Source organism: Ranitomeya imitator, chromosome 2, assembly GCF_032444005.1.
Source record: "Ranitomeya imitator isolate aRanImi1 chromosome 2, aRanImi1.pri, whole genome shotgun sequence".
Taxonomy (NCBI): Eukaryota; Metazoa; Chordata; class Amphibia; order Anura; family Dendrobatidae; genus Ranitomeya; species Ranitomeya imitator.
Genome location: NC_091283.1, coordinates 425379300 through 425394741, shown reverse-complemented (window position 1 = coordinate 425394741; position 15442 = coordinate 425379300). Strand labels below are relative to the sequence as shown.

Genomic DNA, 15442 nt, shown 5'->3' with positions numbered 1-15442 from the left:
ATGTCCCGGCATGGAGCCGCCGCAGATGACTGTGCTGTTCTGCTGCTGGTCAGGTATTGCAGCGTGGACGGTGCAGGGATAAAGCGATAACCCTCAATCCATCATCCCTTTGTTAGGGAGGTGGAGAGGAACCGTTCGCCTCCTTGTGCCATCCGCTTTAACAGTGATGGGACAGTGGGGGCTGCTCGGACGCCGAAGAGAAGGAGCCTCTGTACATCCACGGAGTTCAAGCCCCCGGGTGGACAGGGCCAGTTGTCCGGCATTAGGCCTGGCTCCAGGGGAGGATACATAGAGGCGACACTCCATGTGCTCGCCCGTTGCTGGTGTGGGGAGATCGGGACCCGAAGGAACCGTCGCCCCTGAAGTGAGCTCAGGCATGGCTTCCCACGTCGCAGGAGAGGGTACGAAAAGGCGACACTCCGCGTTCTCGCCTGTTGATGGTTTGGGGGAGATCGGAACCTTGAGAGAATCCGTCGCCCCCTTTATGCCGTTAATTAAAAAATAAAAATTTACAGAAAAGTAAAAAATAAAATAAAAACGATGGGGCCTGAACCAGACCCATGTACCTCCTACAGACACTAGGCAAGAACTGATTAGCTGAGAACCAGCAGGAAGGTGTATACTGCAGGGGAGGAGCTAACTTTTTTTGTATCACTTAGTGTCAGCCTCCTATTGGCAGCAGCATGCACCCACGGTCTGTGTCCTCCAATGAGGCGAAGGAGAAAAACACCTTCATAACACCAGAGGGTCTTTACCACTACGTTATGGACTACATGGGGTCCCTGCCACGTTCCAGAGGCTAATGAATATAGTGCTGGAACTCCCATCGGAATTATGCATCCGCATACTTAGATGACATCATCATCTTTAGTTCTGAGTGGCATACTTTATTATTTATTATTATTATTTATTGTTATAGCGCCATTTATTCCATGGTGCTTTACATGTAAGGAGGGGTATAAATAATAAAAACAAGTACAATAATTTTAAACAATACTAGTCATAACTGGTACAGGAGGAGAGAGGACCCTGCCCGCGAAGGTTCACAATCTACAAGGGATGGGTGAGAATACAGTAGGCGAGGGTAGAGCTGGTCATGCAGCAGTTTGGTCATACCCACTTGTCCCAGGTACAAATGGTGGTGGATTCGCTCAGACCAGCGGCTTGACGGCGAATCCCAAGAAATGTGCAATAGGGCTTGAGGAAGCCCGATACTTGGGTTCTGTGATCAGCCATGAGGTGATTAAACCCCAAATAAATAAAATCGAGGCCATTCAGAAATGGCCTCGACCTGTGACCACCAAACAGGTGAGAGCGTTCCTTGGGATCATTGGGTATTACCAGAGATATATACCCAATTTTTTAGGGAGAACACCACCCCTGAACGATCTCCTCAAAGGGAAAGAAGTTGGTCATAGTTCGGTGGACCCCCAGGTGAAGGAAGCGTACCAATCCATGAAGGTGGCGATGTGCGGACAGCCCATCCTCATTAGCCCCAACTTTCAGAAACCTTTCATTGTACAGACAGATGCCTCTAACATGGGCCTAGGAGCAGTCCTGTCGCAGTAGGTGGACGGAGAGGAGATCCGGTCACCTACCTAAGTAGGAAACTCACCCCGGCTGAGAAAATCTATAGCGTAGAGGAGTTCCTGGGCATTAAGTGGGTCTTGGAGTCCATAAATTATTATTTGCTTGGTCGATTGTTTCGTCTGGTAACAGATAGTGATGAGCGAATATACTCGTTACTCGAGATTTCCCGAGCACGCTCGGGTGTCCTCCGAGTATTTGTAAGTACTCGGAGATTTAGTTTTCCTCACCTCAGCTGCATGATTTACATTTGTTAGCCAGCATAAGTACATGTGGGGATTCTCTAGCAACCCCCACATGTACTTATGCTGGCTAACAGATGTAAATCATTCAGCTGAGGTGAGGAAAACTAAATTTCCGAGCACTAAAAAATACTCGGTGGACACCCGAGCAGGCTCGGGAAATCTTGAGTAACGAGTATATTAGCTCATCACTACTAACAGATCATTCACCCTAGGTCTGGATGAGGAAACCCAAAGAGAGAAATGTGCGGGTCACCCGATGGTTCCTGTCTGCAAAATTTAAATTTTACCGTGGAACATCGGGCGGGAAAGTCACAGGAAAATTTACAAATATTCAGCCACACAAGTTTGAACGGGGGGGGTGGGGAAATGGTATATGAGGCAGCGACTGGTGTTATTTGGCCACAGATTCCAGAGTAAAAAATGCCTGCAGGAAGGGTTTGGGTGTGTCAGTTTGGATTTAGCAATCTGTGGAGCAGTCGGCTCTGCAGAAGCTCCATCTGTGTGAGGTAGCACAGAACCAGCAGAAGGAGCTCCTGGCACCGCACCCCGCAGTGTGATACTGTCTTGTTTCCCGGCTGCGATCCGGAGGATACCGCATGCTGTACACTCAATGAGTTTGGACAATTAAACACGTTTGCTGTGAACTTTCCTGTGGTCCTTGCCTGTCTGTCACACTGCTCCAACCCCACTGCACTACACCTCCCATTGTTTTTTGTTTTAAATTATTGTTTATCATTTGCTCTTTTGTAATTAACACGAGTGCTCTATACAAAAATACTGGTTTACTTGATTCATTTTTTCAGGAGATATTCCACATTATGTACTTAAACTTTGTGGGTAACAATAACGATGAGCAAGAATGTATCTGCTGGTTACATAAAACCTGTATACTATGATCAGGGACGAGTGATTCAGCCCGAGAACGCTGAGGACTTCAAGGGGGATGATAGAGCATGTGCAGGATCGATTGATTATGTCTGTTTATGCGGAGCAGACATGACCAATCAATCCAGAGCATAGATGCGGGCTGATAGGAGATATTGCAGTACGGTATATTAGTACACTGGTGCAATCCAAATTCCAACTAAAAGTCAGCATAATTACCATGATGCATGAATCCATTGTTGCAGAGCCCAACACCAAGAGCGACTGCTTCTTCTCTCGTCTGAAAATCTCCCTGGAAGAAAAATAGTGTCTTATTATTACAGAAGGACAAACATGGAGCGCATAACGTCCACATAACAGCCCACATGCTTAAAGCAAGCCAGCAATGATTACAAATCTGTCACTCCTATTTCTGTGCCTTTCCCCATCTTGCTGGAAGCATGGCTGTGCCCGACAGATGACTATTCATAGACTTTGTGATGAAGGCAATTATGGCCATTGTTGGGTTGAGCAGCTCGGGTGCAGCAGCCAAATACACAAAATATGAGCAGAGAAGCTGCTACTGAACGTGGTGGATGAAAGAACTGAAGAAAAGATGGAAGCCAAGTCTGACATGATTATCCTGAGCATGTTCTCGCAAGGAGCGCGTCTCTGGCCTCACAGATGTGAGGGTCCCAGAGGAGTCAGCCATCACCACTCACGTCTATAACTCTGAGGCCAAAATTGTGATATTTGGAAAACTGGCAAAAGTTAAAGTTCAAATCAAATTCATTGTTTATAAAAGTTCAGGAAGAAAGATGGAAAATAAAAATAAAAATCACAAGATAGTGGCAAAGGAGACGATGAAATGAGCAGAGACAGAGCAGACAAGAAAGCTAGCAAGCATCAGTTACCTGAAACTAGTATATAATACAGAGGGTTAGTATATAATAGAGACCAGTCACCTGGGCTAGTATATAATACAGAGATCAGTCACCTGGGCTAGTATATAATACAGAGATCAGTCACCTGGGCTAGTATATAATACAGAGACCAGTCACCTGGGATAGTAAATAATACAGAGACCAGTTACCTGGGCTAGTATATAATACAGAGACCAGTCACCTGGGCTAGTATATAATACAGAGACCAGTCACCTGGGATAGTAAATAATACAGAGACCAGTTACCTGGGCTAGTATATAATACAGAGACCAGTCACATGGGCTAGTATATAATACAGAGACCAGTCACCTGGGCTAGTGTATAATACAGAGACCAGTCACCTGGGCTAGTATATAATACAGAGACCAGTCACCTGGGCTAGTATATAATACAGAGACCAGTCACCTGGGCTAGTGTATAATACAGAGACCAGTCACCTGGGTTAGTATATAATACAGAGACCAGTCACCTGGGCTAGTATATAATACAGAGACCAGTCACCTGGGCTAGTGTATATTACAGAGACCAGTCACCTGGGATAGTAAATAATACAGAGACCAGTCACTTGGGCTAGTATATAATACAGAGACCAGTCACCTGGGCTAGTGTATAATACAGAGACCAGTCACCTGGGCTAGTATATAATACAGAGACCAGTCACCTGGGCTAGTATATAATACAGAGACCAGTCACCTGGGATAGTATATAATACAGAGACCAGTCACCTGGGATAGTAAATAATACAGAGACCAGTCACCTGGGCTAGTATATAATACAGAGACCAGTCACCTGGGCTAGTGTATAATACAGAGACCAGTCACCTGGGCTAGTATATAATACAGAGACCAGTCACCTGGGCTAGTATATAATACAGAGACCAGTCACCTGAGCTAGTATATAATACAGAGACCAGTCACCTGGGCTAGTATATAATACAGAGACCAGTCACCTGGGCTAGTATATAATACAGAGACCAGTCACCTGGGCTAGTATATAATACAGAGACCAGTCACCTGGGCTAGTATATAATACAGAGACCAGTCACCTGGGCTCGTATATAATACAGAGACCAGTTACCTGGGATAGTAAATAATACAGAGACCAGTCACCTGTGCTAGATTATAATACAGAGACCAGTCACCTGGGCTAGTATATAATACAGAGATCAGTCACCTGGGATAGTATATAATACAGAGACCAGTCACCTGTGCTAGATTATAATACAGAGACCAGTCACCTGGGAGAGTATATAATACAGAGACCAGTCACCTGAGCTAGTATATAATACAGAGACCAGTCACCTGGGATAGTAAATAATACAGAGACCAGTCACCTGGGCTAGTATATAATACAGAGATCAGTCACCTGGGATAGTAAATAATACAGAGACCAGTCACCTGGGCTAGTATATAATACAGAGACCAGTCACCTGGGCTAGTATATAATACAGAGACCAGTCACCTGGGCTAGTATATAATACAGAGACCAGTCACCTGGGCTAGTATATAATACAGAGATCAGTCACCCGGGATAGTATACAATACAGAGACCAGTCACCTGGGCTAGTATATACCAGTGGCTATACCAGTCACCTGGGCTAGTATATAATACAGAGATCAGTCACCTGGGATAGTAAATAATACAGAGACCAGTCACCTGGGCTAGTATATAATACAGAGACCAGTCACCTGGGCTAGTATATAATACAGAGACCAGTCACCTGGGCTAGTATATAATACAGAGATCAGTCACCCGGGATAGTATACAATACAGAGACCAGTCACCTGGGCTACAGTCACCTGGGATAGTAAATAATACAGAGACCAGTCACCTGGGCTAGTATATAATACAGAGACCAGTCACCTGGGAGAGTATATAATACAGAGACCAGTCACCTGGGATAGTAAATAATACAGAGACCAGTGATCTGGGCTAGTAAATAGTACAGAGATCAGTCACCTGGGCTAGTATATAATACAGAGACCAGTCACCTGGGCTAGTATATAATACAGAGACCAGTCACCTGGGCTAGTATATAATACAGAGACCAGTCACCTGGGCTAGTAAATAGTACAGAGATCAGTCACCTGGGCTAGTATATAATACAGAGACCAGTCACCTGGGCTAGTAAATAGTACAGAGATCAGTCACCTGGGATAGTATATAATACAGAGATCAGTAACCTGGGATAGTAAATAATACAGAGACCAGTCACCTGGGCTAGTATATAATACAGAGACCAGTCACCTGGGCTTGTAAATAATACAGAGACCAGTCACCTGGGATAGTAAATAATACAGAGACCAGTCACCTGGGATAGTAAATAATACAGAGACCAGTCACCTGGGATAGTAAATAATACAGAGATCAGTCACCTGGGATAGTAAATAATACAGAGACCAGTCACCTGGGCTAGCATGTATGTAATAGACATATCAGTCACCTGGGCTAGTATACAATACAGAGATCAGTCATTTGTGACAAGTAAACAATAATGATAATGTGCTCCTAGGGCTAGTATATGGCTACTTCTCACTTCTGTTAGGCTACTTTCACACTGGCGTTTCTTGCCAGACGTCGCAATGCGTCGTTTATGGCAAAAAACGCATCCTGCAAAGTTGTTTGCAGGATGTGTTTTTGCCCCATAGATTAACATTAGCGACGCATTGCGACGCTTTGCCACACGTCGCAACCGTCGTGCGACGGTTGCGCCGTGTTGTGGCGGACCGCCGGGAGCAAAAAACGTTACATGTAACGTTTTTTTTGCTCCTGACGGACCGCTTTTTCCGCCCCCACCTCCCCGCACCTCACAATGGGGCAGCAGATGCGCCGGAGAAATGCATCCGCTGCACCCGTTGTGCAGTGCGTCAAACGCTAGCGTCGGAATCTCTTCCCGACGCATTGCGACGGGGAGATTCCGACGCTAGTGTGAAAGTAGCCTTACCCACAATCTTGCCTCTGCTGTTCCTGTGTTAATTATCAGAGGCAGTGGCTGATACCTGTGATATTAGCCAATCCACCAGCTTGCTGGCTGGGATGACGGACTTGTAGGTTTTCAGGTGGTGATCTCGGTCTCTGTGGGACAGAACAGAGAGTTATTATCAGTGTAATGATATGGTGGAGATATACCAATACAACAATGACATGACCCAGTACACAGCAAATTCCTTCCAGTCGGATGTGTCACTGGTCACCAGTAAGTATATGTAATGAGGTGTCTCTGTGCCAGGGACATGGGGTATATATAGTAACATGGCAGTAAACATGGCAAACGTCCAGTACATGATATATGATACCAAGACAACACAACTACTCTCTGCATCCAAGCAAACCTCTCGTCAGATCAGGGTGACCCAATGCAACCAACCCCCTCCATTACACTGAGCTGCTGCAATGACGTCTCTGTATTAAGTACAGAACGAAAAAGGATAGCACATGTGATGCTACATTAGCACTAAGAGGGACATATACTGTAAGTAGAGACTGTGTGTGTGTGTGTATATGTGTGTATATATATATATATATATATATATATATATATATATATATATATGTATATGTATATGTATATGTATATGTGTGTATACACACATGTCCGAAGCCTTTATACACTGCGCTGGCGCAAGCGCCGGCGCAGTCTGGCCCCCACAGAGTAACGCTTCCAGGAGATCGCGGTATGCGTAAGCATTGAACGCATACCGCGATCTCCACCGGAGAGTCAGGAGGGTAAGTATATTCACCTTTCCCCGTTCCAGCGCTGCGTGCGGCTCCGTCTCCCGGCTCCTCTGCCGTGACAGTTCAGAGGGCGCGATGACGCGCTTAATGCGCGCCGGCGCCGCCCTCTGACCAGTCACAGGCAGATGAGCCGGAGTGTGTCTTCAAGAAAATGGCGCCGGAAAGCGCGGACTGCGCAGGCGCCGATTCCGGCAGCAGGAGGACGAAGAAAATGGGCGGAAAGGAATGGCGTAAGTAACAAATTGCTGTGGCATGAAGCTGTGGCACTTCATGCCACAGCAATTTGTTATTTACGCCACCTAATTCCTTTCCGCCGCCAATTTCTTGGTCCTGCTGCCGGAATCGGCGCCTGCGCAGTCCGCGCTTTCCGGCGCCATTTTCTTGAAGACACACTGCCGGCGCCATTTTCTTGAAGACACACTGCAGGTGCGTCTTCAAGAAAATGGCGCCGGAAAGCGCGGACTGCGCAGGCGCCGATTCCGCCAGCAGGAGGACCAAGAAAATGGCGGTGGAAAGGAATCAGGTGGCGCAAGTAACAAATTGCTGTGGCATGAGGCTGTGGCACTTCATGCCGCAGCTATTTGTTACTTACGCCACCTGATACGGGGCATATACTATGGAGCATCTTATGGAGCAGCGTATGGGGCATATGGATGGGAGCAGCAAATTAAAGAACGGTGCCGCAGGATGGGAGCAGAACATGACAGAACGGGGGCGCAGGATGGGAGCAACACATGACAGGATGGGAGCAGCACATGACAGGATGGGAGCAGCACATGACAGAACGGGGGCGCAGGATGGGAGCAGCACATGACAGAACGGGGGCGCAGGATGGGAGCAGCACATGACAGAACAGGGGCGCAGGATGGGAGCAGCACATGACAGAACGGGCGCAGGATGGGAGCAGCACATGACAGAACAGGGGCGCAGGTTTGGAGCAGCACATGACAGGATGGGGACGCAGGATGGAGCAGCACATGACAGGATGGGGACGCAGGATGGAGCAGCACATGACAGGATGGGGACGCAGGATGGAGCAGCACATGACAGGATGGGGACGCAGGATGGAGCAGCACATGACAGAACAGGGGCGCAGGATGGAGCAGCACATGACAGGATGGGGACGCAGGATGGAGCAGCACATGACAGGATGGGGGCGGAGGATGGAGCAGCACATGACAGGATGGGGACGCAGGATGGAGCAGCACATACCAGGATGGAGACCATATACCAATATAAATGCTCGGCACCCGGGCGTAGAACGGGTTCAAACACACAGTTCGAGTTGCCTGGCCATATAACGTGCTGCTACATGATGGCGTCTGTAGTCTGCATTTCCCCAGGCAGCAACACTGATGATGCCACATCTCACCCCTCTCCGTCACCCGGTCACACAGCTGCGTTATGTAGGTACCGGGTATCTAAATATCCCCGGACTTTAGTCATTTCACCTTAACAGGAAGTGGGAGAAGCAGCTGCATGATCTGTGGTGCGGAGGTGCCAGCTCATCAGATGCCATCGCCGTTAACTGCAGAAAAATCTGCCTCCAAAGCAAAAATAACCCAATGCCAAACCACAAATCAGTGCAAATACAAGATCCAAAAGCTGCACACAAGAGGGCGACTCGGACCATCTAGTGACCCCTTGTCCTGTGCGCTATGTGTGAGGACCGCTGACATCCGGTGCCTTATTCCAGCTAGCCAATCACTATTATGATTTACAAATCATTAACATTATAAAGGGAGCTCTCCTGAGGGACTCCGCTGACATGTACGCTCTCCTCGGAAGTAAACTCCTCATTCACCCTTCTCAGTGCCCCCTGTATACCATAAGCTAGTGGGATAGAAAGGACCTCAGACTTGGGTGACCCTTACACTGTGTAATACTGAGCCGACCGCCACGCCAAGGTCACTCTTGTTATTCTCCAGTCACTTCCAGAGCTGCATTCACCTTTGTACTGCTAAAAACCCATTGGTTGGGAGGATTGGTGGATGAGATATAGTAACCTCCAAAACACACAACAAATATCACATAAGTGACACAAAGTATAAAGTGCATTATTATGAGAATAAAGGGGGTAATTCCCTGACTACAAACAACGCCTCCCCGACAACATCAGCACCGATAGTGACACCCAGAAAGATAAGGAGACACCAGCGTGAAGAAACATCGCCAGCGGGGAGCTCACACTTACTTGATGACAGGGCTAAAGAGGCTATGAAGACGACAGTAAAGTCTGACACCCTACAAAAGAAAAAAGCAGAGTCACCGCCAGCACCACATTCTCATAAAGCTTACAGCCTAGATCCACCTCTGGCCCTATTATACATATACATATAGCATTCATTTCCAAATACAGTGAGGTTACAGTGTACATACATTACCTTTCCTGTATTATACTGCTGCACTCACTATTCTGCTGGTGCAGCCACTGTGTACATACATTACATTACTTATCCTGTACTGATCCTGAGTTACATCCTGTATTATACCCCAGAGCTGCACTCACTATTCTGCTGGTGCAGTCACTGTGTACATACATTACATTACTTATCCTGTACTGATCCGGAGTTACATCCTGTATTATACCCCAGAGCTGCACTCACTATTCTGCTGGTGCAGTCACTGTGTACATACATTACATTACTTATCCTGTACTGATCCGGAGTTACATCCTGTATTATACCCCAGAGCTGCACTCACTATTCTGCTGGTGCAGTCACTGTGTACATACATTACATTACTTATCCTGTACTGATCCTGAGTTACATCCTGTATTATACTCCAGAGCTGCACTCACTATTCTGCTGGTGGAGTCACTGTGTACATACATTACATTACTTATCCTGTACTGATCCTGAGTTACATCCTGTATTATACCCCAGAGCTGCACTCACTATTCTGCTGGTGCAGTCACTGTGTACATACATTACATTACTTATCCTGTACTGATCCGGAGTTACATCCTGTATTATACCCCAGAGCTGCACTCACTATTCTGCTGGTGCAGTCACTGTGTACATACATTACATTACTTATCCTGTACTGATCCGGAGTTACATCCTGTATTATACCCCAGAGCTGCACTCACTATTCTGCTGGTGTAGTCACTCTGTACATACATTACATTACTTATCCTGTACTGATCCTGAGTTACATCCTGTATTATACTCCAGAGCTGCACTCACTATTCTGCTGGTGTAGTCACTGTGTAAATACATTACTTATCCTGTACTGGTCTGGAGTTACATTCTGTATAATACTCCAGAGCTGCGCTCACTATTCTACTTGGTGTTAATGGTAAGTGTCAGGAAGCTTATGGATAGACCACTCTGTATGAGCACTTATAATGCTACAATGACACCTGAGAAGAGTCATAAACGTCTTGTCTGACTTCCACAAAATGTAAAAAGGTAGGAAGTATTGAGAAATAATATAAGGAACATTTACTTACCTGTTGCTCCAGCACAGGCCGCTCTGATGATCTCTGGAAGGCCTATGCTGGAGCGACGGGGGTTAGAGTAGGTGAGTGTACCTTCTTTTTATATTTCAAAAAAGTCCTGTCCTTTTGAAAATGTTTTTTTTGGATGTTGGAACACCCCTTTAATCTTGTCTAAAGTCCAATGACGTGTGACCGCTGTTTCGGAACCGATGGGTTCAGCGGTTTTACTTATCCTTTATGAACTCAATTACTAATGTGCTTGATAGGGCTAACTAATGATGTTGCCTCCTTGGCTTCCCTGGGGAGCAGCAGTGATGGTGGCCATTACATGAATCACATCACTTTCTCTAAACTGACTAATTGCCCTGAACTCACAATGACTGAAAATCTTAATGTCTGACACATGGCATGAGTGGGGCCAGCAAATAGCACCATAAACCATTCACTTAATGGCAAGATCGGAATATACCTTCGACATGATATCTTCAAGTTCACTCCTTGCCTTATATGTCCCATCGTCATAGCGGAATCGATAGAGAACCTGCTCATTCTTAAATTGGTGTTTGTCTGATACTAGAAGCAGGAGGGGAAAAACAGTGAGAAGAAAAATCTTTATTAAAAAAGGGACAGATAGAGGTGTGTATGGTATGTGTATGACGTGTGTATAAGAGACCACTGCAAATTGTTCAGTTTGTCTTATTTTTCTCTTTATAGGCATATCTTTGAGTAAAATGTAAATTGTTGTTTTATTCTATAAACTTCTGACAACATGTCTCCAAATTTCTAAGCAATAAATTTTGTATTTTTTTTTCTGACAAAGATAAATGGTCAAAATTAAAAAAAAAGACAACAACGGTGCTTTCAGACCTCAAATAATGCAAAGAAATCATTTAGAAACAACAGTACTATTGTTTTACTCAGGAAGAGTTCAGAAATCAATATTTTGTGGAATAACCATGATTTTTAATCACAGCTTTTATGCGTCTTGGCATGCTTTCCACCAGTCTTTCACACTGCTTCTGGCGCAAAAATAGGGATTTTTGTGTACCCACCGTAAAATCCTTTTCTCCGAGCCACTCATTGGGGGACACAGAACCATGGGTGTTAAGCTGCTGTCACTAGGAGGCTGACACTAAGTTGAGACAAAAAGTTAGCTCCTCCCCTGCAGTATACACCCTCATGCTGGCTTCCAGAGACCCAGTTCAATGCAAAAGCAGGAGATTAACAACAATATATTACATAACATTAGAGTATAACATATCAGAGAAAGTCAAGAACCAAAAGAGTAACGAGCCGTAAGGCTAACAGGGTGGGTGCTGTGTCCCCCAATGAGTGGCTCGGAGAAAAGGATTTTACGGTGAGTACACAAAAATCCATATTTCTCCTTCGCCACATTGGGAAACACAGAACCATGGGACGTCCCAAAGCAGTCCCTGGGTGGGAAACAATACAGCCAAATAACTCCGTGTGCCATCTGACTATAAATACACAACGGCCTCCTGCAGAATACGTCTGCCAAGGGCCACATCCGCAGAAGATTGAGTGTGGACATTGTAGTGCTCTGTGAAAGTATGCAGGCTCCACAGTTGCCTGGTGTCGAATGGCCCAGGAAGCACCCAACGACCGAGTAGAGTGTGCCCTAACCCCCGCCAGAATAGGTCTGCCCCTGACCCGATAAGATTCTTGAATAGCTGATCGGATCCATCTGGCTATCGTGGCCTTAGACACGGCTAAACCCTTTCTGCGATCCTCCGGGAGAACAAAGAGGGAGTCCGATTTGCGGAAGGGAGCAGTTCTAGAAATGTACCTCCTGAGGGCCCGTACCACGTCCAAGGTGTGAAGGGCCTTTTCGACCCTATTTCTTGGCAGTGGGCAGAAGGAGGGAAGAATGATATCTTCATTAAGGAGGAAGGATGAAACCACCTTAGGGAGAAAAGCCAGAGATGGGCGTAGGACTACTTTGTCCTGGTGGAAGGAAAGGAAAGGCGCCCGGGCAGGATAGTGCGGCCAACTCTGAGACTCGCCTGATAGATGTTACTGGCACAAGGAAGGCAACCTTCCAGGAGAGAACAGTCAGTGAGACATCTGCAGAGGTTTAAACGGAGATTCCTGTAGAACTCTCAGGACCAAATTGAGATCCCAGGTCTCTAACGGCATTCTGTAGGGGGGTACCACGTGGGAGACCCCTTGAACAAAGGTCCTGACTTGCAAGTTAGCAGCAATCTTACGTTGGAACAACACAGATAACCCTGAGACCTGACCCTTGAGGGAACTGAGCGCCAGGCCGGAATCCAAGCCGGACTGGAGAAATTCCAGAATGGAGGGAATTGAGAAAACGAGAGGAGGGCGACCGCGGAGCCTGCACCATGAGAAGGCTTTCCAGGTGCGGCGATAGATGCGAGCAGAAGACGCCTTGCGAGCGTGGCAATGACCTGCTGGGAGAAACCAGCTTGAGTTAGGATCCAGTTTTCAACAGCCAAGCCGTTAAACGTAGGGCCCCTGAGCTTTGGTGGTAGATCGGCCCTTGGCGAAGCAGATCTGGGCGGTCTGGTAACCGCCAGGGGACGTCGGATACGAGTTGAACGAGCTCCGCGTACCATGCGCAACGTGGCTAACCCGGGGCGATAAGGATCACAGGAACCCCTCAGTCTTGATTTTCCGGATTACTTTCGGCAGCAAAGGAAGCGGAGGAAACACATACGGGAATTGGAACCGATGCCATGGGGATATCAGTGCGTCCACCCCGATGGCCCGAGGATCCCGATAACGTGCTATGAAGTTGGGAACTTTGGCGTTCAGTCTGGACGCCATCAGGTCCACGTCTGGAGTTCCCCAACGAAGGCAGATTTGCTGGAAAACCTCTGGATGGAGTTCCCACTCCTCCGAGGCGAGACCCTGACGGCTGAGAAAGTCCGCCGCCCAGTTCTCGATGCCTGGGATGTGCACTGCAGAAATGGTGGAGTGGTTGGTCTCGGCCCAACGGAGAATGTAGGAGACTTCCTGCATCGCCGCCCTGCTGCGGGTACCCCCTGATGGTTTATGTACGCCACCGCTATGACGTTGTCCGACTGAATTCGAATTGGGTGATCCGCGAGCAGGAAGTAAAACGTCTTAGTGCAAATCTGATAGCTTGAATCTCCAAGAGGTTTATGGGAAGTCTCGACTCCTGAATCGCCCAACGCCCCTGGGCAGTGTGGTGGCGAAACACCACTTCCCAACCGAGGAGACTGGCGTCGGTAGTTACACCAGCCAGTGGATTGGGAGAAAAGACCTCCCCTGGTCGAGAGATGATTCCAAAGTCCACCATTTGAGCGCATGCCTGATCCGTGGGGGCAGAGGACATGGCCGGTCGAGAGTTAAGGGACTCCTGTCCCAATTGTCCAGCAGGGACTGTTGTAAGGGGCGGAGATGCAGTTGAGCGAAGGGAACCGCTTCCATTGCGGCCACCATTTTCCCCAGGATCTTCATGGCAAACCGAATGGACTGCGGACAAGGGCGACAGAGCGTCCGGGCTCCCTGCTGAAGCGCTTGGGCCTTGGACCGAGGAAGGAAAACCAGCCCCTTGGACATGTCCAGGATCATGCCTAGGAAAGAGATCCGTCGGGCTGGAATGGGGGAGGACTTGTCTAAGTTGATTAACCAGCCAAGGCACGAAAGGGAATCCAAGGTAATGCGGACCCTTGATTCGCAGGCATGAAAAGACGGACCTTTGATCAGGAGGTCGCCCAAGTATGCAACACGACCACTCCTCGGGAGCGAAGAATGGCCATGACAGCCGCCATGACTTTTGTGAATACCCTGGGCGCATTGGCAAGGCCGAAGGGTAAGGCCGTGAATTGAAAGCGGTCCTCTTGGATGGCGAAACGGAGGAACCTTTGATGTGGCGGGAAGATTGGGATATGAAGATAAGCATCTTTGATGTCTATTGATGCTAGGAACTCCCTTCTCTCCATTGAGGAGATGACTGAACGGAGGGATTCCATCCTGAAGTGCTGAACCTTTACATACTTGTTTAGGAGCTTCAGGTCCAAAATAGGACGCACCGTCCCGTCCTTTTTTGGCACGACGAAGAGGATTGAGTAAAAACCTCTGAATCTCTCGTGTTCTGGAACCGGAACAATGACCCTGTTTTGGCAGAGGGATTTGATGGCGCGGTGAAGTGCGAGAGATTGAGCTCCCGAACTTGGGAGACGAGAGGGAAAAAACCATGCTGGAGGGGAGGCAGAGAATTCTATTTTGTAACCAGAAGACACCAGGTCTCTGACCCATTCGTCGTGAATGACGGAAAGCCAGACGTGTTGAAAAAGAAGCAGGCGTCATCTTACTTTGGAGGTGTCGACTTGAAAACTCCCCGAGTCATTGTAAAGGAAATCTGGAAGGCCTGGACCCTCTGGTTCTGGGTTGTCTAGGCTTTCCTCGCCAGGACTGATTCGGCCTGTAAAAAGGCCGAGAGTCTCTGTCTGTGCGTGGAGATCGTTCTGATCTGGACGAGGCTGTGGAGTTGGATCAGAAAGGGCTACTGCGAAAGGGCAAAAAACGAAAATGTTGCTGGCGCTGAAAGGCAGCTTTAGGCCTGTGTTGAGGGAGGAACTTGCTTTTCCCTCCTGTAGCATCGGAAATAAGCT

At 47.5% G+C, this 15442-nt stretch overlaps 1 protein-coding gene across 1 annotated transcript in view; it reads right to left on the bottom strand.

The window, feature by feature from the left end:
- The window catches only part of PREX1 (phosphatidylinositol-3,4,5-trisphosphate dependent Rac exchange factor 1), a 166599-nt gene that overhangs the window by 49861 nt on the left and 101296 nt on the right, over positions 1–15442 (bottom strand). Inside the window, exons 12-15 of the mRNA XM_069750829.1 lie at positions 11287–11390; positions 9570–9619; positions 6640–6715; positions 2937–3009 (exon numbers count right to left, since the gene is read on the bottom strand). Of these exons, the coding sequence (XP_069606930.1) occupies positions 2937–3009; positions 6640–6715; positions 9570–9619; positions 11287–11390 (303 nt within the window). The remainder of the gene's footprint in view (positions 1–2936; positions 3010–6639; positions 6716–9569; positions 9620–11286; positions 11391–15442) is intronic.